The 25,718-nt window shown below is 38.8% G+C and overlaps 1 protein-coding gene across 1 annotated transcript; it reads left to right on the forward strand.

The window, feature by feature from the left end:
- Positions 1-772: 772 nt before the first annotated feature.
- On the forward strand, positions 773-24,754 carry LOC127791524 (uncharacterized). The gene is made up of 3 exons (XM_052321444.1): positions 773-947; positions 1,140-1,194; positions 24,495-24,754. The coding sequence occupies exons 1-3, from the start codon at positions 854-856 to the stop codon at positions 24,652-24,654; spliced, it is 309 nt and encodes a 102-aa protein (XP_052177404.1). The 5' UTR covers positions 773-853; the 3' UTR covers positions 24,655-24,754.
- The last annotated feature ends 964 nt before the right edge of the window (positions 24,755-25,718 follow it).

Raw genomic sequence — 25,718 nt, forward strand, 5'->3', positions numbered from 1 at the left:
TCGGCGGCAGCTTGCAGGAAAGTAAGAAGAATGTATGAGTGGGCGGGCTGGGCGGGTCCCATCTCCTTAGTTCGTTGCGTTCCCCTCATTTCCCGCTCCATGTCATGTGCCTCTACATGCATTTTCCATCATTGCACATTATTATTGCAAGGAAGCCGAAATGCAGAAGACTGACTGACTTATGGTGGTGGGTGGTGTTGCGGTGTCCCCAAAAGGTAACGATAACAATGAAAGTGGGAATGCCAAAATCTCTCCTTTAGTGGTTGCCTGCCAGATCAAGGGCCCCTTCCCCTCCGGCGTATTTTGGCGGTTACCTTTTAAAAAAGAAGAGATAATGCAACTGTGTAACTCTGTGTGCTTGTTTGTAGCGCTGATTGCTGAATCAAAGAGCAGACAGCAGCAAGTATACATATAGATCCATATGAATGCTTACCAAGAAAGATATATTGTTGGAACAAAAGAAAGATATATTGTTGTACAAAATTGGCGGGCATAAATAAACAATTAATGGCTACCTTTACGCACGGCCCCAATAAACAATTGTCTTATTTTTTATTTTTTAATGACGTGAGATTTATTCTATTCGTTCGTGCAAGCCCTTCATTTTTATGCTGTCATTATCACATCACATCCCAACCCAACCCATGGTGAAGTTGGCAGGCCGAGTCCACTAGTAGCCTGGGCCGGGCTAGTAAAATATTTCAAAAATTACAGTGTCACTGGGTTATTATTTGGATTGTGGACCTGAAAACAAAACAAAAACGCCCAACTTTTATTGCGGACTAGGGTTTGTACCTTTCTGTTGCCAGGAAGCGCCTCTTAGCCTGCGTCTGTCTGTGTGAGAGGGAGAGCCATGGCGAAAAACAGAAACAAGAATAATAAGAAAAAAAGTTGCTCGACAGCAATGGACATCCCCTCCGATCACACGGTTGCAGATGTTCCTCAAGGTTACTTCTCACCTGCCTTGATTTCTCGCTTGTATTTCCCGTTCCTTCCTAGTTTATACGCAACATCTTCATCTTTTTTTTTTTTTGTCTTCTGGAATTCTTTTTGTCCTATGAAAAACAAATTCTCTGCTCTTAATTCTATTCTCTTTTCTCGTTACCTAATTCTCTTTGCACACTGTGTTTGAATTGCAGCGATGGATACGTCAGAATCAGCAGCTCCCGATCTATCTCCCGGTGCCTCCAATAGGTCAGCATCAACGTTTCCCATCCATCACTGTTAGATCTTCATAATTATACAGTTATTTGTCTCTTGTCTGCCTTCTTGGGAGGTTAGATATGTTTCGGGAATTTTCTTGAGAAGAAAAATAAAACTATGTCTATGTATCTACTAAATATAAACAGGCGCATTACCAGGAAATATAGGAGTATCTTAGCTTGCTTGGTCTACAGTAGGCAATAAGAATCCCACGATATGCTTGTCCATGCTTTGAGGGTAGTCTCAGCATCAAGCGTTCATAGAGGTAAGGCAACATTTTTGGTTAGACATGCATTTAATAATATGCCGCAATTTCTTTCTTGTTGCGAAAACGTGAAAATGATCATGTCCAGATTGGCCCAGCCTGTCCATGTTAGTCATCCTCTCCTAGTGAATGTCTTTTCTGCTGTTCCAGAGAAAGTAGGGCTGAAATTGATAGAACGGTGAATTATTCTTTAGTCAATATTCTCACAATTTTGCAGTCATTTCTTGGCTGTGAGGGCAATTGTTTAATCATGACTGAGAAAAGAAACTGCTCCCAGTCGAACTATTTAAGTAGCAAGTTCAAGTTATATCTCTTTGAAATGGTGGGTCTTCATTTTTGCTAAGAAGGTGGCAGTATAGGCATTGATCAAGTGCTTGAAATTAGATGTTATCATGTTATCTGCTTCACAGTACGTCATGGTACACTGCATGAGTACTGGTACATAATACAAGATTTTTTAGGAGGGGTGTGCTTACTTAGTGCTATTTGGGTTTGTAATTTTATTGGAAGTGGGTTGTTTTTATATGTGCATATGCATCGTTTTAAAGATAATTACAATAGTAATAACTAATAAGAATAAAATAAATTGGTGAATTTTTTGGGTTTTTATCATAGCATCAATTTAGATCCTTAGCTTTAGGTTGCTTTTGATTTTAGCAATTTAGAGATTTTTATATTTTCACAAACTAAGTTATTTTTTCTTGAAAACTATGCCTGTCTTTGTTGCAGTCCAATATATGAATACACCACAATCAGGGTCACATGGTCTTGATCATGGTTCCATCCTGGTATCACTCCATTCGTTATAGGGTTCAGGTAATAATTGTATCTTCCTGAGATAGGGTTTTCTCACATTCCCCTCGTGTTTTTGTGCTTCTAAAATTGACTAATGAGATTCTTTTCTCCTAAGGGACTTGATTTTTGTATCTCTTCTCCATGTCCAAGGGATACTAATTACAAGACGTACTAAGTTTTAGAACCAGCAATTGTTGGGCTTTTCTCAGGTGCTTACCTGAACATGATTAAGGTGATGTGAGGTCAGGTGAACAGTCAAGTTTGGGACTGACCTATGTGAAGTTGGCAGTCGACCAGGAGTTGATTGTTCAAAACAGTGAGTAAAGGAGGTCAACTGTTGAGTGAAGAGTCAACTTTTGTTTTTTCGGCTGAGCTCAGGAATTGGACAGTTATACAAAGTCCACTGCAAGATTGGTTGTGCTAATCAATTGATAGATTTTTGTGGTTTATCTAAGAGTTGGGTGGGCCTAAAGTCATAGAGGTTGCATGGGTTTGCCAACCCCATGACTTAGTTGTGAGTTTGTAGTCAAGAGCTACCTAAATAGATATTGAAAAAATGGTCAATGATGCATTAAGACATGATTTATGTGTGTATGCATGTGATTTTTATTGAGTTTTAGTAGCTCATCCTTGCATTTAATATTTTCACTGATGAATCAAGTGTTGGAGACCAAGCTTGTGTTGTATCTAAGAAGCCCGCTCAGAGAAGTGTGCTATTATTTTGTGATTTAATGATGTAATATGTAACTTAGTATGTTGTGTAATAAAAGGGCTTTTTCTCGAACTCACTTCAATGTTGTTAGATTTGTGATCTGACTAGGGGACTCTTGCAAAATTATGGAGGAGGGAAGAAGAATGGCGGGAGAGGAGAAGAATCAAGGGGGAGAGAGAGAGAGAGTTGTAGAAGAATGGAGAGAGGGAAAAGATCAGTGGTATAATCCTCACATGATCCCCATCCTCCCTGAATAGCTTTTTTTATAAGCTGCTTACAATCTAGAGAGTTCCAAGTAACTAACGCTCATCTCTTTCTGTTAGTAAACCCAAGTGTCCATGTGCAGCTTAGGTTACTAATTACAATTATGCCCAATGCTATTATGCTACTTATTACAGTGGTGCCCTTGGGCTGTAACAACCCCCTCCCCTTGAACTATTTCTTGTCCCCAAGAAATTAGAGAAGCCGCGCCACCCAGGGGTATTGCTAGAGTAGATCCAACAAGTATTCCTATGTGGTGTTGTTGGGGTGCAAGTGTGTCCACTACACCAAGACTTGTGTGGGAGGAATGGAATTCTTGTAAAGCACCCTCTAATCAAGCACTGGTAAAGGTTCTACTTATATGATACTATCTTTAACCAACTCAAGAATTGTCCTATTGATTGTGTTATAAATTAGGAGCACTGACAGTCTTTAAACACACCCAAGAAACCAATCAAACACTACTCAACACACTCACAACTCACCGGCCAACAAACCACAACACATCAGATAATAAAGAACATAATTTGAAGGCATAAAACAAAACAAGAAAGAAACATCAAACCACATGAGACTCAACCTTTTATCTTGGTTCAAGCCAATTGAATTGGCTCTACATCCAGCAATCCAACACCCTCAATCGAGCAGCCTTTATTCATTAAAAATTAATCAATACAAAATCCAAGCTCTCATACAATCTTATCGCTCAAGTACAATCCCTCATTCACTCCAAGAGAGCCCAAGAACTCATACACAAGCCTCACTTTCTCTAGAACAACATGTACTCACAATAGCAACTGAGAGCTTGAAAGAATATTAAATCTCTCGACTGTCGCCTTGCCCTCTTATTTATAGAAGAGGCGGAACCCCCATATAACCAATCAAATATGTGATATTACAATTAGACCTCTAAAGATACAACAATTACACTTTGAGAAATAAAACTCTAACTGTTTAAAATAAATCCAGCCGATAAATCTTCAAAGCTTGTGTTAAAGTAGATCAGAACATTCCCACAGATTCTCTCAACTCAATTAGCTCTCCTTAGGCACTCGCACACCCGAGAACACAAGCAATATAGATGCCACAATCAAGAAGAAATAAAACAGTAAGAACACACGAAATTTATCCTGGTTCCGTCTTGAAAACAAGACCTACGTCTAGATTGCTTGGTGCCTCATAATCCACTATCTTGAAACAACCTTAGGATGATTACAATGAGAGTCTGAATCCTTCCCAGCCCATATGCTCTGAAAGCTTACAGGATTCTAGAGATTACAAGACTTATCCCCAGCCTTACTCTGAACCTCTCACTCAATCCCGATACAAGATAGAAAACCCGAAAATAAACCTTCTCTGATTGTAGCACACAATACTGATCACTCACGCACTATACTCCTCATCCCACGATTCCTATTTATAAGCTATAGGATCGGGAGTTACAAAACAGAAATAGAGTTGACCAGCTGACCAAGAAAACTAACTAACTTATTCAGTTAGATGCCCTTCTAGAAACATACCTTCTAGAAGTGTTATAATTCTAACTATACAACATAAAAACATATACTTGCAGCAATACAATAATCCCGATTACATCTATTCTAATCTAATACAAATGACACAATAACTTGTACTGATCTCTTATCATCTGTCTTGAGGCAAACACAATAGATTGCATCAGTTGGTCCCACTACCTTCTTGAGGAGAGACACATGGAACATTGGGTGCAATCCAACTCCCTTAGGTAGTTGTAGTTTGTAGGCTATTGACCCTACTTTAGTAGTGATTTTGAAAGGGCCATAATATTTTGGGCTGATTTTAGATATAGGACCGTTGGAAAATATTTCTTGTTGAAACCTCTTGACCTTCAAGTAGACTTCCTCCCCTACCTCAAAGGATCTATCAATGCGATACTAATCAACCATTTGTTTCATCCTTTGTTGAGCCATAGTTAGCTCTCGTTTGATGACTTGTAGAACCTCCTAGCTTGCCTTGAGGTACTAGTCGGTTGAAGTCTCTGCTGATGTGTAATGCATGATAACCGGAATAATAGGGGTTGATACCCAAATAGTGCTTCAAAAGGGGTTATGTTAGAATTTGTATTAGTTTAGTTGTTAAGTCTTGGAAGAGTGATTTGAATATGGTTGAGAAATAATATTGTATCTTATATTTTAATGAGTTTAAAATATGTATCGGTAACTAACTCTTAGATTTAGTACCGACAGTCCTTTATTTTATCTTTAATTGCATTTAAGTCCCTGGTTTTGTAACCGCCTCTATCACTTATAAATAGAGGCGGGTAGGTTCTCAGGGTACATGATTTTTAGCATTCATTCAGTTTCTGTTGTATCTTACGCGGGTTTTAGAGAATTGAGAGAGAACATATGCTCGTTTCTTGTATTCTCGAGAGGTAGGCTATTGTTCATAATCTAAGTGTGTGCGAGGGAAGGAGTGCTGTAATCTTGGTTGTGTTTCTAGTGGATTCTCTCAAAGGCTTCGACAGTCTGAATGTAGGGCATTTCATGCTTGAACCAGGATAAGTTCTTGCCTCTTTTACTGTTCTGTTATTGCTTTGATTTGTTCTGTTTTCTATTACTCTATTTCTATTCCTATCGGGTGAGGGTTGGGTGTGAGAGAGTGATTATTCTTGTGAGGAAACTGGTCCTAGATTCAACAGGTTCTCTTGTGAGCTGTGTGAAATTAGTGTTGTACCACCATTGTGCCAATGCCACCCACCTACTCCAACTCCTTGGACTTGTGAAGCATATGCACCTCAAATAAGTCTCTAAACATTGATTAACTCGTTCTATTTGGCCATCAGTTTTCGGATGGTAGGCTGATGACAAATGTAGCCCTATTCCTAACCCCTAGAACAATCTTTTAGAATTGGCTTGTAAAAATCTTGTCTCGGTATGAGACAATAGCCCTTGACAACCCATGTAACTTGAACACTGAATCCATAAGCTTTCTAGCCACCTCTGTGGTCGTAGATGAATGTTATAATCTTTCCTAAATGTGTTGTAATCTTTCCCATTGTAAGCTTCCTATAATTATATATTTTAACCCTATAACTAGGGCTATATGTAAATGAATTAATAAGCTTTTCTGTTCAAATCTTAATGGTATCAGAGCCACTTCTAATTGCTTTTTGATTTCGACCCCAATCTTTCTATGTTCAGTTTCAGCATACCCTTCGACCTTCAGTGCCATTCTTCGCCCTTTCTCCTTTACTGGTTCTGGCCGTTATTGCCATACTTCCAGTCACTTAGATTTCAAAATACCTTCTTGTCTTTGCTTTCATTGCAACAAACTTTCTTCCCTCTGATCATGTCAGAAATATCTAAGGTAGTTCCAATAGTAATAACCGATGAGGCTAATGCATTTGATGCTCCAATGGGAGGACTATCTTCCGGCGATCTACCATGGGTGCGCCAATCATATTGATTGGATGGACGCAACTACTTGCAGTGGACGCAGCTGGTTTCGACATTCCTAAAGGGGAAAGGAAAGACATGCCACTTGACAGATTCAAGCCCAAATGAATCAAATCTAGGGTATCATGCTTGGGATATAGAGGATTCCATGATCATGTCATAGTTGTGGAATGCCATGCAACCAAGTTAGTAAAAACTACATGTTCTTGTCTTCTGCTAAGGACGTATGGGAGACGGTTAGGTGTACCTATTATAAGATTTAAGATGCTTCGGTTATCTTTGAGATTAAGATGAAATTGCATAGCACTAAACAAGGGGCCTCATCAATCACTGAATATTATAACAAAATGAATGGTCTTTGGCTGGAACTTGACCACTGCCAAAACATTAAAATGGAATGTGGGAAAGATGCAGCCACTCTTCATTTGATTTTTGAAAGGGATAGAGTGGTAGAATTTTTGGCTAGACTCAACAATGAGTATGATCAGGTAAGGATTCAGATTGAAAGGGAAAAACTTTCATCTCTTAATGAAGGTTTTTCAATTGTTCGAAGTGAAGAAAATAGGAGAATAGCAATGCTCAGAGACATGAATTCTGAAGGATCAGCCATGTTTACAAACAAAGGAGCAGAGTCAAGGTTTAAATCATTGCAAGGAAGGGCATATGGATAGGGCAGGTCGCAGGTTGCACAGAAAAGAAGGTGTATGGTCTGATGGACAAAACAAGATGTATGGAAAAGAAGAATTGTGGTGCTCACACTATAAAAAACCGAGGCATACTCGAGAAACATGCTTCAAGTTGCATGGGAAGGAGGCAGTATTGCAGAAACTGGGAGGATTCAAGAATATAACCTCCAGAAATTAGGCTTATTTTTCAACTAAGCAAGAAGAAATGGTGGAAAAGGTAGAGGCAGTACCCAAATTGGAGTAGAATTAGCTGAAAACTGTTGAAATCAGCAACCTTGCTGATGAGGTTAACAAACTCAAGATGTTTTTGAAAACCATTCAGGATGGATCATGTTCCATTGCCCAGCAAGGTAATAGTCTCCTTTTGAGTTCTTTAACAGCCTTTAAATCCAATAGGAATGATATATGGATTCTAGACTCCGAAGCTACAGATCATATGTCCTCTAATCCAAATGTTTTTAATACCTATCAGCCCCTTGTGACACCTAAACAGATTGGTATTGCTAATGGGACATCTATTCCAATCAAAGGTCAGGGACTGGTTATTCTTAACCCTAAATTCACTGTTAAAAGAGTCTTGCATGTCCCTAACTTGTCAACCAACTTGATTTCAGTTCATCAACTCACTAAGGATCTAAATTATCGAGTCATCTTCTCTCCTTATTCTTGTGAGTTTTAGGAAATGACTACAGGGAGGATGATTGAAGTTGCTGAGGAGAAACATAGACTGTATGTTTTGAGAAAGGAGACCTTGCAGCCTCATCAAATCCAGCCCAAATTGGATTGTACTTCTTAGTCTTCTCATAGTGATATTTGGCTCCATCACTACCGTTTAGGGCACCCACCTTACCATTTACTTAAAGCTATGTGCTTTATTTTATTTAAGCAAGTAGATCCTAGTGTTTTTCATTGTGATGTGTGTGAACTTTCAAAATATCATCGTGTTTCCTGTCCTATTAGTAATAAAAGATCCTTTCATCCTTTTGCTCTTATTCATTTGGATGTTTGGGGACCGTCTAGGAGTCTCAATTGTTCTGGGGCTAGATGGTTTGTTATTTTCATAGATGATTGTACTAGGATGACTTGGGTTTTTCTTCTAAAAGATAAGGCTGTTGTTAGTACTGTGTTACCTCACTTCTATTCCATGATTTTGACTCAATTTGGTTCTCCTATTCAGAAATTTCGAATTGATAATGCAAGGGACTATTTTAATGAGCACTTGCATAAGTTCTTCTAAGACAAAGGGGTTATTCATGGGTCTTTTTGTATCAACACTCCACAACAAAATGGAGTGGCTAAGCGGAAGATGAGACACTTTCTAAATGTCACTAGAACTCTTCTCCATCATCATAATGTTCCAAAAAGTTTCTGGGGAGAGACTGTCTTGACAACTGTTAACTTAGGAGCACTTAGAGTTGGATTTCTTGGATGGAATTCTCAACCTCACCCTTGCGCACACACTCGGATTTCAATGATAACAGAAAACAAATGAATGACAATGAAAACAGAATGTATATGACAGAAAATTAAACCAAACCACAAGAAGAACACAGCAGATTATCCTGGTTCGGATTGCCCCTAGGACAACCCTACATCCAGCCTCTTAAAGCCTCCTGATAGCAGCCTCTTTAATTCAGAATGATAGCAGTACAACACTCGCCTCACGATTACAAGTCACTCCAAGATTACAAAGACTATTTCTTGAACACAAAGCCTTTACTCTTGAACTTACTCGTGAGAAAATGAGCAACCTTACAAAAGCCTAGACCCCTGCCCTATTTATAGAATAATAGGTGATAATATCTAAGGCTTATAAATAGGATTAGACATTCCCGATTTTACCCTCAAACTTAAAACTAATTACACGCTGAGAAACCGCCTGACTAAACCCATAAAAACCGACTCATTTGACTGCTTTAAAATCTGGATCTACTTGAGACAACATTCTAACAAATCTCCACCATTGTCTTGAGTAAGATCCACTCCATTCTTCAATCATCAAAGCTTTTACCTGCTCTCCTTCCTGGCTTTAACATAATATGAACCCGATCACCAGCACAAACAAACATTAAGAATATTCAAACAATGTTGTAATTTGGACAAAGGAACCGGTTTTGTAAACATATCAGCCGCATTATGTTCTCCTGCAACTTTAACTAGGTTTACCTCTCCTTTCTCAAGGATCTCCCTAATAAAATGATACCTAACATCAATATGTTTGGTTCTTTCATGATGGGATTGATTCTTAGCCAAATGGATTGCACTTTGGCTATCACACCTTAACTCTACCTTGACATTTCTTCCTAGGAGTTCACCCACAATTCCTTTTAACCAAATACCTTCCTTTATTGCTTCAGTGACAGCTATATTCTGCCTCAGTGGTGGATAAAGCCACCACAGGTTGTAGGTTGGTTTTCCAGCTTATGGTAGAATTCCATAGCTGGAAAACATATCCAGTTGATGATCTCCTTTTATCTGGATCGGCTGCATAATCAGCATCCGAAAAACCTAAAATGCAAGGTTCTTCTCCTAGCTTTGCTCCACCATAAACCAATGACATATCTAATGTTCCTTTTAAATATCTCACAGTCCATTTTACAGCATCCCAATGAGCTCTCCCTGGTTTGGCCATAAATCTACTAGATACACTCATAGAGTGAGCCAAATCAGGCCTTGTACAGACCATGCTGTACATTAAACTGCCCACTACATTTGAGTAAGGAATCTTACTCATTTCTTTCATGCTTGACTCGTTGTTTGGAGACTGCTCATGCGAAAGTTTAAAGTGTTGTGCAAAGGGGATAGAAACCTCTTTTGCATCCAGCATATTAAACTTCTTAATCAGCTTACTAAGGTATGACTTTTGGGATAAACTCAGCTGACGCTGCTGTCTATTTCTCTTAATTTCTATGCCTAATATCTTCCTAGCTTCTCCTAATTCTTTCATTTCAAAGGCTGACCTTAATCTCAGCTTTAAATTTTGGATTTCTATGGCTGATTGACTTGCAATCAGCATATCATCTACATATAGGAGAAGATATATAGATATCTCATTAGACATATGTTTGAAATATACACAGCTATCATATGCACTCCTTTTGAAACCTTGGACAATCATAAAAGAGTCAAATTTCTTATACTATTGCCTAGGGGATTGCTTTAATCCATAGAGAGACTTCCTAAGCAAACACACTTGCTCTCTATTCCCTCTAATCTCAAATCCCTTTGGCTGCTCCATAAGAATATTTTCTTCCAACTCTCCATGTAGAAATGCTGTTGTGACATCCATTTGATCAAGCATTAAGTCTAAGTGTGCTGTTATGGCTAATAAGATCCTTATTGAAGTATGCCTTACAACCGGTGAGAATACTTCATTAAAGTCTATACCGGGCACTTGAGTAAAGCCCCTAGCCACTAACCTAGCCTTATACCTAGGCTTATCTTCTTTCCCAGCACCTTCCTTAATCTTGTATAGCCACTTACAGCCAACTACCCTTTTCCCTAAGGGTTTATCTACTAAAGTCCAAGTTTCATTTTTTATAAGGGACTCCATCTCAGATTTCATGGCAGCTTGCCATTTCTTGGAGTCTTTTGAGTGCATGGCCTCTTCAAAAGTGAGAGGCTCATCACCAGCTTCTTCCATTGCACTTGAAAGTGCATAGGAAACCAGATCCGAATATCCATACCTAACTGGAGGCCTTACAGTTCTTCTTTGCCTATCTCTTGCAACATTATACCTCTCATGGTCTAACTCACTTTCTATACTAGATGGCTCTTCAATCTCTCTACTATAGTCTGAATCCTGTCCTAGAGAACTGTCTGGAGAGTACCCTGGCATCTCTTCTTCTGGATTTAAATTCATAGGATTATCTAAGACATTTTCTGAAGATTCTAACTGCTGTTCAACTTCCACAGCTTTAGATTTCCCTTCATTTCCCTTAGATATATCTAAGTTTATGTCTTTTATAGTGGAATTTTCATCAAAAGTTACATCCCTAGATACTATTGTATTAGGAATTCCTGATTCTAGACTCCACAATTTGTACCCTTTTACACCAGAAGGATACCCTATGAATATACATCTTTTAGCCCTTGGTTCAAGATTCCCTTGCTTAACATGGACATATGCTAAACATCCAAACACTCTTAAGTGATCTACACTAGGTTTATGTCCAGTCCACACTTCATATGGAGTCTTAAAACCTATAGCAGCTGAGGGGGATAGGTTTATTATATAGGCTGCTGTATTTACAGCTTCTCCCCAAAAAGATTTGGGTAACTTAGCATGAAAAATCATGCATCTAACCCTTTCTAGCAAGGTCCTATTCATCCTCTCAGCAAGACCATTTTGCTTTGGATTTCCAGGGGCTGTTAAATGTCTTAGGATCCCATTTTCGCTACATAGATGAGAGAATTCTTTGTTACAAAATTCCAAACCATTATCAGTCCTAATGATTTTAATTTTGCTACCTTTTTGGTTTTCTATCATTGTTTTCCAGCTTTTAAAGGCTTCAAAAGTGTGGTCTTTTGTCTTAAGAACATACACCCAAACCATCCTAGAAAAATCATTTATTATCGATAGAAAATATCTAGCTCCACCATGAGTTAATGTTTGGGCAGGACCCCACAAATCAGAATGAATATAGTCTAAAGGTGCTTTAGATGAATGTATGGCAGTTTTGGAGAATTTTACCTTGGTTGATTTCCCAAATATGCATGACTCACATTTATCTAAATCTGTAAGTTTCCCTAGTATCCCTTGCTTAGATAGTTCCCCAAGGCCTTGCTCGCTAATGTGGGCTATCCTATAATGCCAAAGCCTTGTCTTATCACAGGCTTTTAATTCAGTGGCAGAAACTTCTCCACATACTGTGGAGGCTTGCAGAACATAAATGCTATTATTTAGGACCGCTTTCATACTTATTAGAGAGCCTCTAGATACCCTTAGGACTCCACCATCTCCTCTATAGGAGTACCCATTCTTATCTAACTCTCCAAGAGAAATTAGGTTTCTTCAGTTCTGGAACATATCTTACAGAATTTAATGTTTTGATAGAATCATCATGCAGTTTGATCTTTATATCTCCTATACCTTTAATCCTACATTCATGATTATTTCCTAACAACACCTTACCTCCTTCTATTTCTTTAAAATTCAAGAACCATTGCTTATGGGGAGACATGTGGAAAGAGCACCCGGAATCTAATACCCATACAGATTTATCTGTATTTCCAGATATTATAAGTGCATCAGCACTATCATAGTCATATTCACAAATAGATGAGGAATTTTCAGTCTTAGGTTTATCTAGAAAATCCTTCTTTTTCTTAGGACAATTTCTCTTAATATGCCCTTCCTCATGGCAGTTATAACATTTTATAGTTTTCCTACCATTCTTGGATTTGGACCTAGATCTTCCCTTTTGCTTAGAATCCTTTTTATCTGACCTAGATCTGACTGTTAAGACCTCCCCAGCTTTGCTCTTCCCATCTACCCTATGTTGCAATTCCTTTGAATTTAATGCCCCTATTACATCATCTAGGGTTAGGGTATCCCTGCCATGCTTTAATATATCTACAAAGGTCTCATATGATTTTGGAAGAGAGTGCAACAAGACTAATGCTTTGTCCTCATCATCATATTTTACTTCTATATTTTCCAGATCTAGGCACAGCTTATTAAAACTGTCAATATGATCTTGAAGCTTCTGTCCTTCATTCATTTTAAAAGTAAAGAACTTAGCCTTTAAATACAATCGACTTGATAGGGTCTTGGTCATATAAAGGCTTTCTAACTTAAGCCAAATCTCAGCTGCGTTTTTCATCTTTGATACTTCTCGCAACACCTTATCCCCTAGACTCAATATCAAGGTATTATAGGCTTTCTTGACAATCTCCTTTTTTCTGTTCATCCGAGAATGACTTAGGCATTTTTGATTCACCGTCTAAGGCTTCTTCCAATCCTAAGTTCCCTAGTAAAGCTCTCATTTTCATTTTCCAGAGGACAAAATCATTCTGGCCATCAAACTTTTCAATGTCATATCTAGTGGCCGACATTCTTGACACTATTCCTATGACAAAAACTTTAAACAATGAGAATCTTGAGCTTTCTTGATCCTAAAGACAGGCTCTGATACCAAGTTGTTAACTTAGGAGCACTTAGAGTTGGATTTCTTGGACGGAATTCTCAACCTCACCCTTGCGCACACACTCGGATTTCAATGATAACAGAAAACAAATGAATGACAATGAAAACAGAATGTATATGACAGAAAATTAAACCAAACCACAAGAAGAACACAGCAGATTATCCTGGTTCGGATTGCCCTTAGGACAACCCTACATCCAGCCTCTTAAAGCCTCCTGATAGCAGCCTCTTTAATTCAGAATGATAGCAGTACAACACTCGCCTCACGATTACAAGTCACTCCAAGATTACAAAGACTATTTCTTGAACACAAAGCCTTTACTCTTGAACTTACTCGTGAGAAAATGAGCAACCTTACAAAAGCCTAGACCCCTGCCCTGCCCTATTTATAGAATAATAGGTGATAATATCTAAGGCTTATAAATAGGATTAGACATTCCCGATTTTACCCTCAAACTTAAAACTAATTACAAGCTGAGAAACCGCTTGACTAAACCCATAAAAACCGACTCATTTGACTGCTTTAAAATCTGGATCTACTTGAGACAACATTCTAACAACAACAACCTGTCATGAACCTTGGAGATAAGCTAGGGTATGAAAGGAAGATCGAGAATAATAAGAGAAGAATTTGGGGTAGAGATCAGTTGGGAAGGAGAGAGAACAACAAGAAGATAAGGGAGGAGATTAACGAGAGAGAGAGATAGTGGGAGAAATACTAGAGAGAAACAAAGTATTCAATTCATTTTCAGCCTCCTTTTACAGAAGAAGGATCAAGCTTATATAGCTTGAACCGTGGGTGCTGCCATAGCATATCACACCTACTCTAACTAACTAATTTGTCCTATTCTAGCACATGGACACTTGGCAAATTTTGCCATAACAAACTAACTAGCTGGAAAGGAAATACAAACAAGAGAATGAAATACTAAGGCAATACAAGTAAGTAATATCCAAGCTGATATAAAACTTAGCTGCAAAAATTATACGTCTCCCTAGTCTCGTGATAAATTATTGCAACCATATTACAATGACGTCCTTCTATTGTTCCTGGGGTCATGATAATTCCCCCTTCCTTGAGCGAGTTCTTATCCCCAAGAACTTGCAACAAGTAGCCATTGCTCTTCACCCAATTCCAACCTTCTCTATCTATTTCATTCCTCGTTTCTTCTTTCTCCTCCTAGGCTTCTTCTTCTTTGTTCTTAGGTTTCCAAGATCCATCCAGGCATACTTTGGCCTAGAACTTCAATTGAAAAAATCTGATCGAGTTCAAGTTCGATGCCCCCACCTTCTGTAATAGGTGGCCGGCCAAAATTGGTCTCCTTGTCCAATACAAGGATGGATAACGGACCTACAACCATAACTGCCTTTACTGTATTTCCATTCAACTCATGGCCAAGTTCTGTTGCAAAAATATCAACATTCTGGAAATATAGTGATGAAGAATTGTAGACTTGCCTTGGGTGCTCAGACCAATACTGTCTGCGAGCATTGGAATTAGAGGTTACTGTGATTTCAATTCTAGCCAATAGCTCCATAGTGGCTGCCATAAGGCCTTCATCTGGGCCTTCTTTCCTGACCTGATTTGCAGCCCAATTATCTGATGAAACAATATCCCTGCCCAGACTATCAAATGTATGAAAGCCATCTATGTAGTAGTTCTTACCTCCAATTTGTTGTATAGACTGATTATCACTCGATTTATCAGCTTCCAGCTCTTGTAAAGTCTGATCGATACAGATCTCCTCATCCAATCTACTTTCATGTTCTGAATCCTAAGTTACTATTGATAAATTGGCTTTGATTCCAGCAACAACTTCCTTAATATTGATTGAATTTTTAGTTTGTTCCTCTTGATTCCATGCAAGTAATCCAACAACTTATTTTTTCCCGTATTTGTCAAGATATTTCTCTACATGCACTTCTCCTTCAAAAAGATCTGTGGGCTACTTTTGATCTGTTGTCATATCAACTTGATCGATATAATTTTCCTTGAGATTATGATTTTCACCACTAAAATTACTCCCAATATTGCAGCCATCCTTCTGGTCACTGCTGCCTCCATCAGAATGCTTCTTTTTTCCCCTAAAGTCTAGAGTAGGCAGTAAATTGGTCGTTCGTAATCTTGTTTCCTCCTTCGGCTGCTCCACTCCAAGGAATTCCTCATTGCTAAAACTTCCGTATAATCATTAAAGTATTCCACTGGAAAGTTGTAATGATACTTCTTAATAAGTATCATCGCAAACTTTTGCAGCTTCTCGCGTATCATAAGGCCAAATTCCTTGCTCGTTTCATGTACCCCACTGCTTACTCTGTTGTCCCATTGGTTGATCTCATTCTCAAACTTCTTTTCCCCTGTTTGTTGCTTTTGGCCAACTGAAAATACAACACTCTTTTGCTGCAGTTGAGGCTCCACTTGTTTCATGTGTGCACCACCGCTTCCCATGGCCGACATCTCCTGAATAGTACACTTCGAAGACCAAGGAGGAGGAGTTCTATACATTTTTCTATTTCGCTTGTTATAATAATTCCTATACTTGCCTCATGCACGTCAATAGCTGAGGCACCCTCTCTTCTTTGTTGTTCCCTTAACGAACCAAGTTGATCGAAATTCATAGCTGAAATCTACTTGTTACTTCCCCTTACTCATTGCCTAAAGCACCAACAATCAACGGGTAGGGATAAATTGGAAGAATCCACTTCTCAAATAGAATCCACCTCTTATTATTTTCCCAGCTTCCCCCTTTTGGTACTGCTTACTGATTTATAAATGGTTGCTCCAAATTCACCTCCAATATTAATCGACTCCAATGCAATTGCTACAATTTTCTGGATTCAGGCCGGAAGTCACCGGACCCACTGTTTAGTTTAATGGCAGTCACTTGTCTTGCTGCTTTTACTTTCAATTTAGACCGCCTTACTCGCAGCTTCCAAAGTCACCAAAGCCTTGACAGTGAATCCGTTTCTATAAACGCCTATTATCTGTGTTCAACTTCCACTTTTCCTCCTCAATTTAAATCGAGACTCCTATTTTGAGAATTAATCTTGTTGGAAAGTAATAGCCTAGAATTGGTCGAAACTCACCTGGCTAGATCTCTGCCACATTCCACCAATCACCGTATGTTTGGTTCAGAATCGTTTCTGGAAGTTGCCTTCCAATTCTAACTTAATCACTGCTAAAAGGCTTCCTGATTCTCACCAAAATCGTCTCTGATGGATCAATGAAGCTTCTCTAGAGTTCGATTTAGAGCCTCATGCTAAGAGTTGTGGCTGTATCTCACCTCTTAGTAGTTGCCTCCAAATCACCAACAAAAATCACTGCTTACTGTTAGCCGTGACTAAGGAATTCCACCAAGGATCAGTTGGAACATCCTACCTTTGCTCGTTTTCAATGTCGAACAAGTGACCAACGTCTTAGCCGGGGGCCACTCCTCCTACGTCTCCTTCAAATCCTAGCCGACCTCACCTTGTCATGCATCGGAATTAGTTACTATTTCAGATCCAACATGCGATTGCCTTGATTCAACAATTACTTCCAAACTTGCTTCCTTACTCATTGGAATCTTGACTCGGCCGCCAAAGACCGCCCAACTTGCTCACTTCAAATCAGATCGAATATTATTGAATTCTGAACTCCACCCGAGGAAGACCGCTCTGTGATGCCTTTCGACTGGGTTCGTGAGGTGATCAGAAATCACTTGACCTTGCTTCTCCTTCAATCCTTCCTCATTTGACAAGGGCTATTCACCGAATCCGTTTGAATTGGCTACGACTGTCGTCAACTCTGGCGGAGCTCTTGCAACCTGTCTTCTGCTTCAGTCCCCTAGGCCATCAGCTTCACCCTCCGATGAACTCACGCCTCTTCGGGACATCCACTACAGTTGTGGGCGCCCAATTGTCCGCTTAACTCTCCGACGGACTGTCGCTTCTCATGAACAATGTCTGTTCGTGTCACCCCACCGTCCGCTTCTTTGGCGTGCTCACCAGTCGACCCAACTCCATCCGACTGCAAGACCGTCAGCTTTGGTTGAAATCACCTTCTGACCCAAGTGAGAAGCACACCACCGAGCCCCAGTCGGATTTGCCTTCAAATCAGTGCCGCAACAGAAACACAACTGAGGATGGTACTGCTCTGATGCCAATTTGTCATGAACCTCGAAGATGAGCTAGGGTATGAAAGGAAGATCGAGAATAATAAGAGAAGAATTTGGAGAAGAGATCAGTTGGGAGGGAGGGAGAACAACAAGAAGATAAGGGAGGAGATTATCGAGAGAGAAAGAGTGGGAGAAATACTAGAGAGAAACAAAGTATTCAATTCATTTTCAGCCTCCTTTTACAAAAGAAGGGTCAAGTTTATATATGTTGAACCGTGGGTGCTACCATAGCATATCACACCCATTCTAACTAACTAATTTGTCATATTCTAACACATGGACACTTGGCAGATTCTGCCATAACAAACTAACCAGCTGGAAAGGAAATACAAACAAGAGAATGAAATACTAAGGCAATACAAGTAATATCCAAGTCGATACAAAACGTAGCCGCAAAAATTATACGTCTCCCTAGTCTTGTGACAAACTATTGCAACCATATTACAATGATGCCCTTCTATTGTTCCTGAGGTCATGACACAACCTACCTAATTAATCGGGTGTCATCTTGGGTTCTTGGGCATAGCAGTCCTTTTTAGTGTCTTTCCACGTTTTTTCCCTCTCTTAGTCTGCATACTTCTCATTCTCTTAAGGTTTTCGATTGTGTAGCCTTTGTTAATATTCCCCCACATACTCGAGACAAGTTGGACCCTAGGGCACTTAGGTGTCTCTTTCTTGGTTATTCTCCCACTCAAAAAGGCTATAAATGCTATCATCCCTCAACTTGAAAAATCCTTGCTTCAAAAGATATGACTTTTATTAAGTCTCAACCATTCTTTGGTCATTCTAATCTTGGCCTTCAAGGGGAGCATCACAGGATTGAAGACCAAGTTGCTTACCCTAATCTTCCTAGCCTAGATCTTGACCTTAACCTTTTTTCCCCAGCACCAGCAGATTCTAATAATCCTACTCCTAACCCTATTTTGCCTACTGATTTAGTTTCCTTATCTCCTCATGATCACTTTCTTGCTGTTGCAATGATTATCAGAATCCTAAGCAAGTCAGTCAACTCGGATCATCATCATCAACATCTCCGGTAAGGTTCAAGGGCTCTCCTTTTGTGCACCACAGGAAACAACAGTTCATGCCTCATTCTCAGCATGAAACAACATCTAATTCCCAGCCAGATCTTGAGAAGGTTTGTTCCCTCAAGTCTGTCCATATCTCTTCTACTGATTTGGATATTCTTATTGCTGTTGAAATATTGTCTCGAGTATATGGTATAAGGAGAAGAAAAGTGAAAGCAGTGAGTGATGGCAGTGCTCTAGAGGGCCATTGAAGAATTAGATAGAAGTTGTAACCCAAACTGTAATTAGTTATAGTTTGGGGGTTAAACTGTAAATATCTAATAATATTCATTGGGATATCCACCCACTATTATAGATAGAGGGCAAGGGGTAGCAAATGGAGAGAGAGTTCTCATTTTTTCTGTTTGTAATGAATGCTGATTGTTTCTGAGAGAAAGGCTAGGGCTGTTAGCTTTGTAATCTTGGGGGAAAACAATTGGGACGATCGGGAATAGAAGGGAGAGAAGGGCCGTTACTGTACTGATCAATTTCTGGGAATAAAGACTGCTCTTGGGAGGATCTTAAACGCTGGATGTAGTGCCATTCACATAGCATGAATTAGGATAATCTTGATGTTCTTGTGGATGTGTGGTTTGTGTTTCTTGATTGGTTTAATTCTGTTTTGATTGCTTATGTTTCTATTCTCAATTCCTACTATCACTGGGTGAATTTGAGAGTGCTGAGAGAGGCATATATCCTCTAAGGATAATTCCGCATGGTCCTAGGATATAACAATTGCCATTAGAAAAGGTGTTAGGCGATGCACTTAGCATCCCTTAGCCAATTATCTCTCTTACCATAGGCTGTCCCCAAGACATAAAAGTTTTTTAACTACTCTAGACACCATTGTTATTCCTAATTTGATGGAAGAGGCTTTAAAGGATAAAAAATAGGCGCTAGCCATGTAGGAGGAGGTGAGGGCATTAAAGTAAAATAACACATGGGACTTGGTTCCTAATTCAAAGGGAGTGGTTCTAGTGGGTTGTAGGTGGGTTTTTAATTTAAAATACAATGCAGATGGTTCATTGGAGAGGTTTAAGGCTCGATTGGTGGCCAAAGGCTACACCCAGACATATGAGATTGGTTACTTGTAGACTTTTGTTCCAGTGGCCAAGATGACCACGGTAAGAATTCTCTTGTCCTTAGCAGCTCACTATGGATGGCAGCTACACCAACTAGATGTGAAGAATGCATTTCTTCATGGTGATTTAGAAGAAGAGGTCTTCATGGAGCAACTGTCGAGATTTAAGGAAGGAAAAGGAAATGAGGTGTGTAGACTTAAAAAGGCCTTATACGGTTTTAAGCAATCACCAAGAGCTTGGTTTGATAGGTTCTCTAAAGCAATGAAGTGTATGGGGTATCAACAGAGTAGATGAGACCATACTCTCTTTTTCAAGCACTCGGGGGAGGAAAAAGCGATTGCATTATTGGTTTATGTGAATGACATCATTGTGACAGAGAATGATATGGATGAACAACATGATCTAAGAAGCAAGTTGGCCCAAATTTTGAGATAAAAAACCTGGGAGTACTTAAATATTTCTTGGGAATAGAGGTAGGCCTACTCCAAAGAAGGTATTATTTCTATCCCAACATAAGTATGTATTAGACCTTTTGAAGGAGACAGGTTTATTGGGAAGCAAAGGAGTATGCACTCTAGTAGAGCCTCGTGTGAAATTGGGAGAAGACATCGAAAATCCACTAGTAGATAAAGACAAATATCAGAGGTTAGTAGGGCGTTTGATTTACTTATCACACACTAGGTTAGACATAACCTATGCAGTGAGCTTAGTAAGTCAATTTATGCATTGCCCAACTGAGAGTTATATGCAGGCCATAAGAAGAATATTGTGCTACTTAAAAACTACCTTGGGTAAAGGAATTCTATTTAAAGCAGGAGGTTCTTTGGATATACAAGGGTATATAGATGCGGACTATGCTGGATCTATAACTGATAGAAGATCTACTACAGGGTATTGCATGTTTTTGGGAGGAAATTTGGTCTCTTGGTGAAGTAAGAAGCAGAGCATAGTGGCGAGATCAAGTGTTGAAGTCGAGTTTAGAGCTATGACACTTGGTTTATGTGAATTACTATGGATGAGGATTGTGCTAGAAGATTTGAAGATTGCTTACCAATCAGGTTATTTTGTGACAACCAATCGGCCATAAACATTGCACATAATCTTGTACAACATAATAGGACCAAGCACATTGAGATTGACCGATACTTTATAAAAGAAAAACTTGAAAAATGTATAATTCAAATTCCCTATGTTCCTTTTGACTAATAGGTGGCAGATTGTTTGACAAAAGGATTGGTGACTAAGAGATTTGAAAACCTAATATGCAAGCTGAGAATGATAGATATTCATTCACTAGCTTGAGGGGGAGTGTTGGCGTGTAAGGATTCTCGAGAAAGGAAAGGAGAGGAGGCAGCAGTGCAATCTTTAGAATATTTTATTTTTGGTCTTGATTAGATTAGTTTTTTAAAGCAGATTAAGAATCTTTCCTAATTCTTTGTATTATAATATTTCCTAAATGTGTTGTAATCTTTCTCATTGTAAACTTCTTATAACCGTATATTTTAACCCTATAACTAGGGCTGCATGTAAATGAATTAATAAGCTTTTCTGTTCAAATCTTCAGCTTCAACTTATTAAACTCTTATAGGACGTTGGTTTTGGTCATTTCCCGAACCGAGCACACAAGTCGCTCACAAACTTTGGCCAGCTCTATTGCACCCTCCTTCTGCACCAATTTTGAAACTAGGCGTTAACTATGTCGTCTAGATAGGCTGCAGCCATATTCACATTCTCCCTTTCTTCCACTCGATATTGATAGAAGAACTGCTCACATCTCCTGATTTACCATCTAGGCCTATCCCTTTCAAATGCTGGGATGTCCATCCTCGGTGCTGGGGTTGTGGGATGGTTCCCTCCCAACTCCTCTAGCCAAATTTCCTTCCTCTATCTCTGCCTGGTCCTTTGTTTCCATTTGGTCAATGGCCCTTTGTCTGCTCCTTGGCATCATTAGAATTGGCGCCAATGAAGCTCTTGGAGGGAAATCCGTTAGAAGGCTGGCATTGGGTTGTCGAGTGAACATGCTCAAGGCAACACTCAATTGTTGGCTCAATCCGACAAATTCTTCCCTAATTCTGTTCATCGCCTAATCCAGATTAGTCGCATTCTCTGTCCGGCCTTGGCTGATCTCTTCTTGAGTCTGTCGGATCCCCATTTCCAAGATGTCCAAGCAGTCCTCCACTTGCTTTGGGTTATGTCGTATCCCAACTTTAATGGCATCCAATCGAGATTCCAATTGCTTCGCCTTTGTGCCCTTAGCCATTTTCATCAACAACAAATTCGAATTCTACCCTGCTTCAGTCGCTACTCAATGCTTCGGCCAGATCGTCGGCTTCGATACCAATTGTCAGATCTATGATTTGACTAGGGGACTCTTCCAGAATTATGGAAGAGGGAAGAAGAATGGCGCGAGAGAGAGAGAGAGAGAGAGAGAGGATCAATGGTATAATCTTCACATGATCCCCATTCACCCCAAATAGCTTTATTTATAGGTTGCTTACAATCTGGAGAGTTCCAAGTAACTAACTCTTCTTTTTCTGTTAGTAAACCCAAGTGTCCACGTGCAACTTAGGTTACTAATTACAGTAATGCCTAATGCTACTAATTACAATGGTGTCCTTGGGTTGTAACAATGTTATATATATATATATTTTTTTTTCCCTTTTTTGTGTGTGTGTAATGAGGCCTATGGCGAGAGGTTGAGACCATGATCTTATTGTGGGTGGGTACCTTGTAATATGGTATCTTGATTTTGCAGATGTATGGATTATTTTGGGGTGAGGACATGTTTTGTATGGCATGGTAAAGAGCCATGAAGTACTTGAGATATATGGACATCTGGTGCCAAGAGTTAAGGATCCACAACAGAACATGGTGGTAGGGAGGGAGATGAACTCAAAAGTGTGTAATGAATAATTAAGTTTGGAGTAGGTGGATAAAGGGTGAAGTCGAGAAAAAGTACACTCTGTAACCTTAGAGAGCCCGGGGGATTGGTTATCATGGTTGTATGTCAATTGCGGAAGGCTTGTGTTCTAGAAGATCGACTGATGCCGGTAAACAATCAACAATGAAGTTGACCGATTTTTGTTGAATGTAACAGAGGTTGAATGAATGAGGTAATAGTTGACTATCCAAAATAGATTGCCAAGACCTAGATTGTTGAGGAGAATAGTTGAATATGAAAATAAGGGAGCAAGTGGGTGTATTGATGAGTGGTAATTTGACTAGTGGGTCAATTGAAGATGAGCAAAAATAAAATAAAAATAAAACATGTGGACAATGGAAAGAAAAGAAAGGATAAGTCCTAGTGACTATTGAACCCAACCTAATGAGACGAAGTAATCACCATAAGTACACATTGATAACTAGACGATGAGGATTGCGGGTTCTCCACTATGCTTCTGGTTATCATCATGTATTGGAGGACAAGATCCGGCTGCTAAGCAATAACGGGAAACAGGGTTGTGAGGAGTATTAGCGTTTACTTAGAAAATAAATTTTTTTGATCCTATAAGCATAAGCTATAATGTTAGTAATTTAGGGAGGGAACATTACTCTATGTGTGGTCATGGTGTTGCAAGGAAACTGCAACTTAATGTTAAAATTAGTGTTCTAAAACGCAGCCTAGGCGGCCCTTGGCCGCCGCGATTAAGTGCAAATCGTCACCCCTAGGTGTCGGGCCCGATCAGCACCTAGGTGGCCTAGCTGCCTGGGTCGTCACTTGGGTCTCGCGTGGCCTGGGGCCACTTGGGTCGATTAATCTTTTCCTTTCTCTCTCTCTCGTTGGTTGCTGCTTTCCTGTTCTCTCTCTCTCTTGTTGCATGCTACCTAAGTCATCTCTCGTGGACTTGTCGCCGCTGCTGATCTCGTCGTTTCTTTCTCTCTTGCTGCCGATCGGGCCGTTCTCTCCTTGTTGGTCCTTGCTGTTCTTTCTCCGGTACGTATGGCCATCTTCCTCCTCGCTGTTTGTTGTGCCATCTTCCTCCTTTCTTTTTGCTACTTGCAACAAGCAGCAAGTTACACTGTTATAACTTTTAGCAGTTATACTTAGATAATGTGTACTGTTATACTAGTGTAACTTCACCAAAAATAACATTTTTCCTAGGCACCCTAGGCGCTAGGCCCTCGTTTGGCACCCGACTAGCGCCTAGCGCGTTTTAGAATATTGGTTAAAATAATAAGCCTGCATTTTTTTGTAATGATTTTATAATTAATGTATGAGCAATCTATGTGTGATTTTTTTTGGGGGAGCAAGGGGGTGAAATGCTTCAGACTTAGAAGATAAAAATATAGATAAAAATGATAAGACAAATTAGAATTCATGTGTTCACATTGGGATAAAGGCTTCATATCTTTTGAATTATATCACGCTAATTTATCATTTTGTGTTTATTGTTAAAGAGATATTCCTCCAATTCATTCAACAATAACCATGAGTCTTAATGCCACTAGATGGGGTTGAGTTATACCAATTCATTCATGGGAGTTTTTTTTTTTATCCCTTGTAAATTTGTATTTTTTTTAACTGGTTGCTTGTTTTCTGAAATTGAATTAGGGTCACCGGATCGTGCTAATTTATTTAACTTTTATTTTTGTTTTCTAGTTGTAATGTTACTAGTTGCCATATTCATATTCTTGTCATTTTGTTTTTTTAATTTCTTTCACTCATTGTAACTCTTTTGTTTTACAGAAAGACGAGAAAGGGGGTACAGATGAAGAGATCAAAGAATGTTAGAAAGATTAAAGCCATAGCAAAAGCTGTATCTCAAAACGAAAAAATCTTGGAGAAAATATTGAAGAATGAAAATAAAACGTCTAAAATGAATTCTGCCAAGAGGTTGTATGACTGAGTTATTTCATCTGCTCTCTTGAATAGGTTTTAGAAATGTAAGGGCCTGATCATTTGTAGAGAATATTTTTGTTTTTTAATTCCATTTTTTTGTTGAATAATTGAATATCTCCTTAAAAAATAGAAAATTTAGCTTTTTTTTATTTTTATTTTTTTTAACTTTATAGTATGAATTAGCAGATATCATCTATGATGATTTCTAAATTTTTTGAAAATGAATGCTACAACCGTTTGAAACATAAAATGTTAAGATATCTTTAATTAATTATAAAATTGGAGGTGGAAGGTAAGAATTATTTTCTGAATTTGAATGACTTTTTTGGGTTTATGTACAACTTTTTGCCATCCAATTTACGACTTTGAAGTACTGTATTCAGTCGTAACCAATAGCCTTGTGATGATCATCATTTGATGAAATTATGTGAAATTCCGTGGATTTGTGATTGTGTTTTGTAAATGTGAGGTAGCTGCAGTTCAAAGTGTGGGGCGTGCTCTAATTTTAAGCTGATATTTGTAGATTAAGTTTTAAAGACTTGGTTAGCGTCCAAGGAGGGACAGTTTCTTGAAGTATTTTGGAAGCTTAAACCAAGGGTGCTGTAAAAGGTTATCTGTATTTGTCATGTTATGTTATTATTCATAAAAAGTTCTATTTTAATACTGGTTCGTAGTCCATTATAAGTAACAGTTTAAAATGCATCACGGGTTCGATGGTAACAAAAAGAGTAGCATTGCCGAGTAGATATTAAACGGGCCAATTGTTATATGACTTAAAATATTATGTATGATTTTATCAATTATACATGTTATATATTGTTGAGTCATTGAGCTCTATTTTCTTTTAGTGATAAATTTACTCCTCTCACCGTTAAAAAATTAATTAGTGGTTAGTCCAAAATAGATATTAAGTTGGTTAAAAAAGGTTATAAAAAAATTTAACATACTTATTATATAATTAAGACAATTTACTAAAATATAATGATGACTAGGTGGATCACTATCAAAGACCACTAATTCAAATGTAAAATTAAATTTAACTTGCATTCTTCATTTTTTACCCATCACTTG

Source organism: Diospyros lotus, chromosome 15 (assembly GCF_014633365.1).
Source record: "Diospyros lotus cultivar Yz01 chromosome 15, ASM1463336v1, whole genome shotgun sequence".
NCBI classification, from domain to species: Eukaryota; Viridiplantae; Streptophyta; class Magnoliopsida; order Ericales; family Ebenaceae; genus Diospyros; species Diospyros lotus.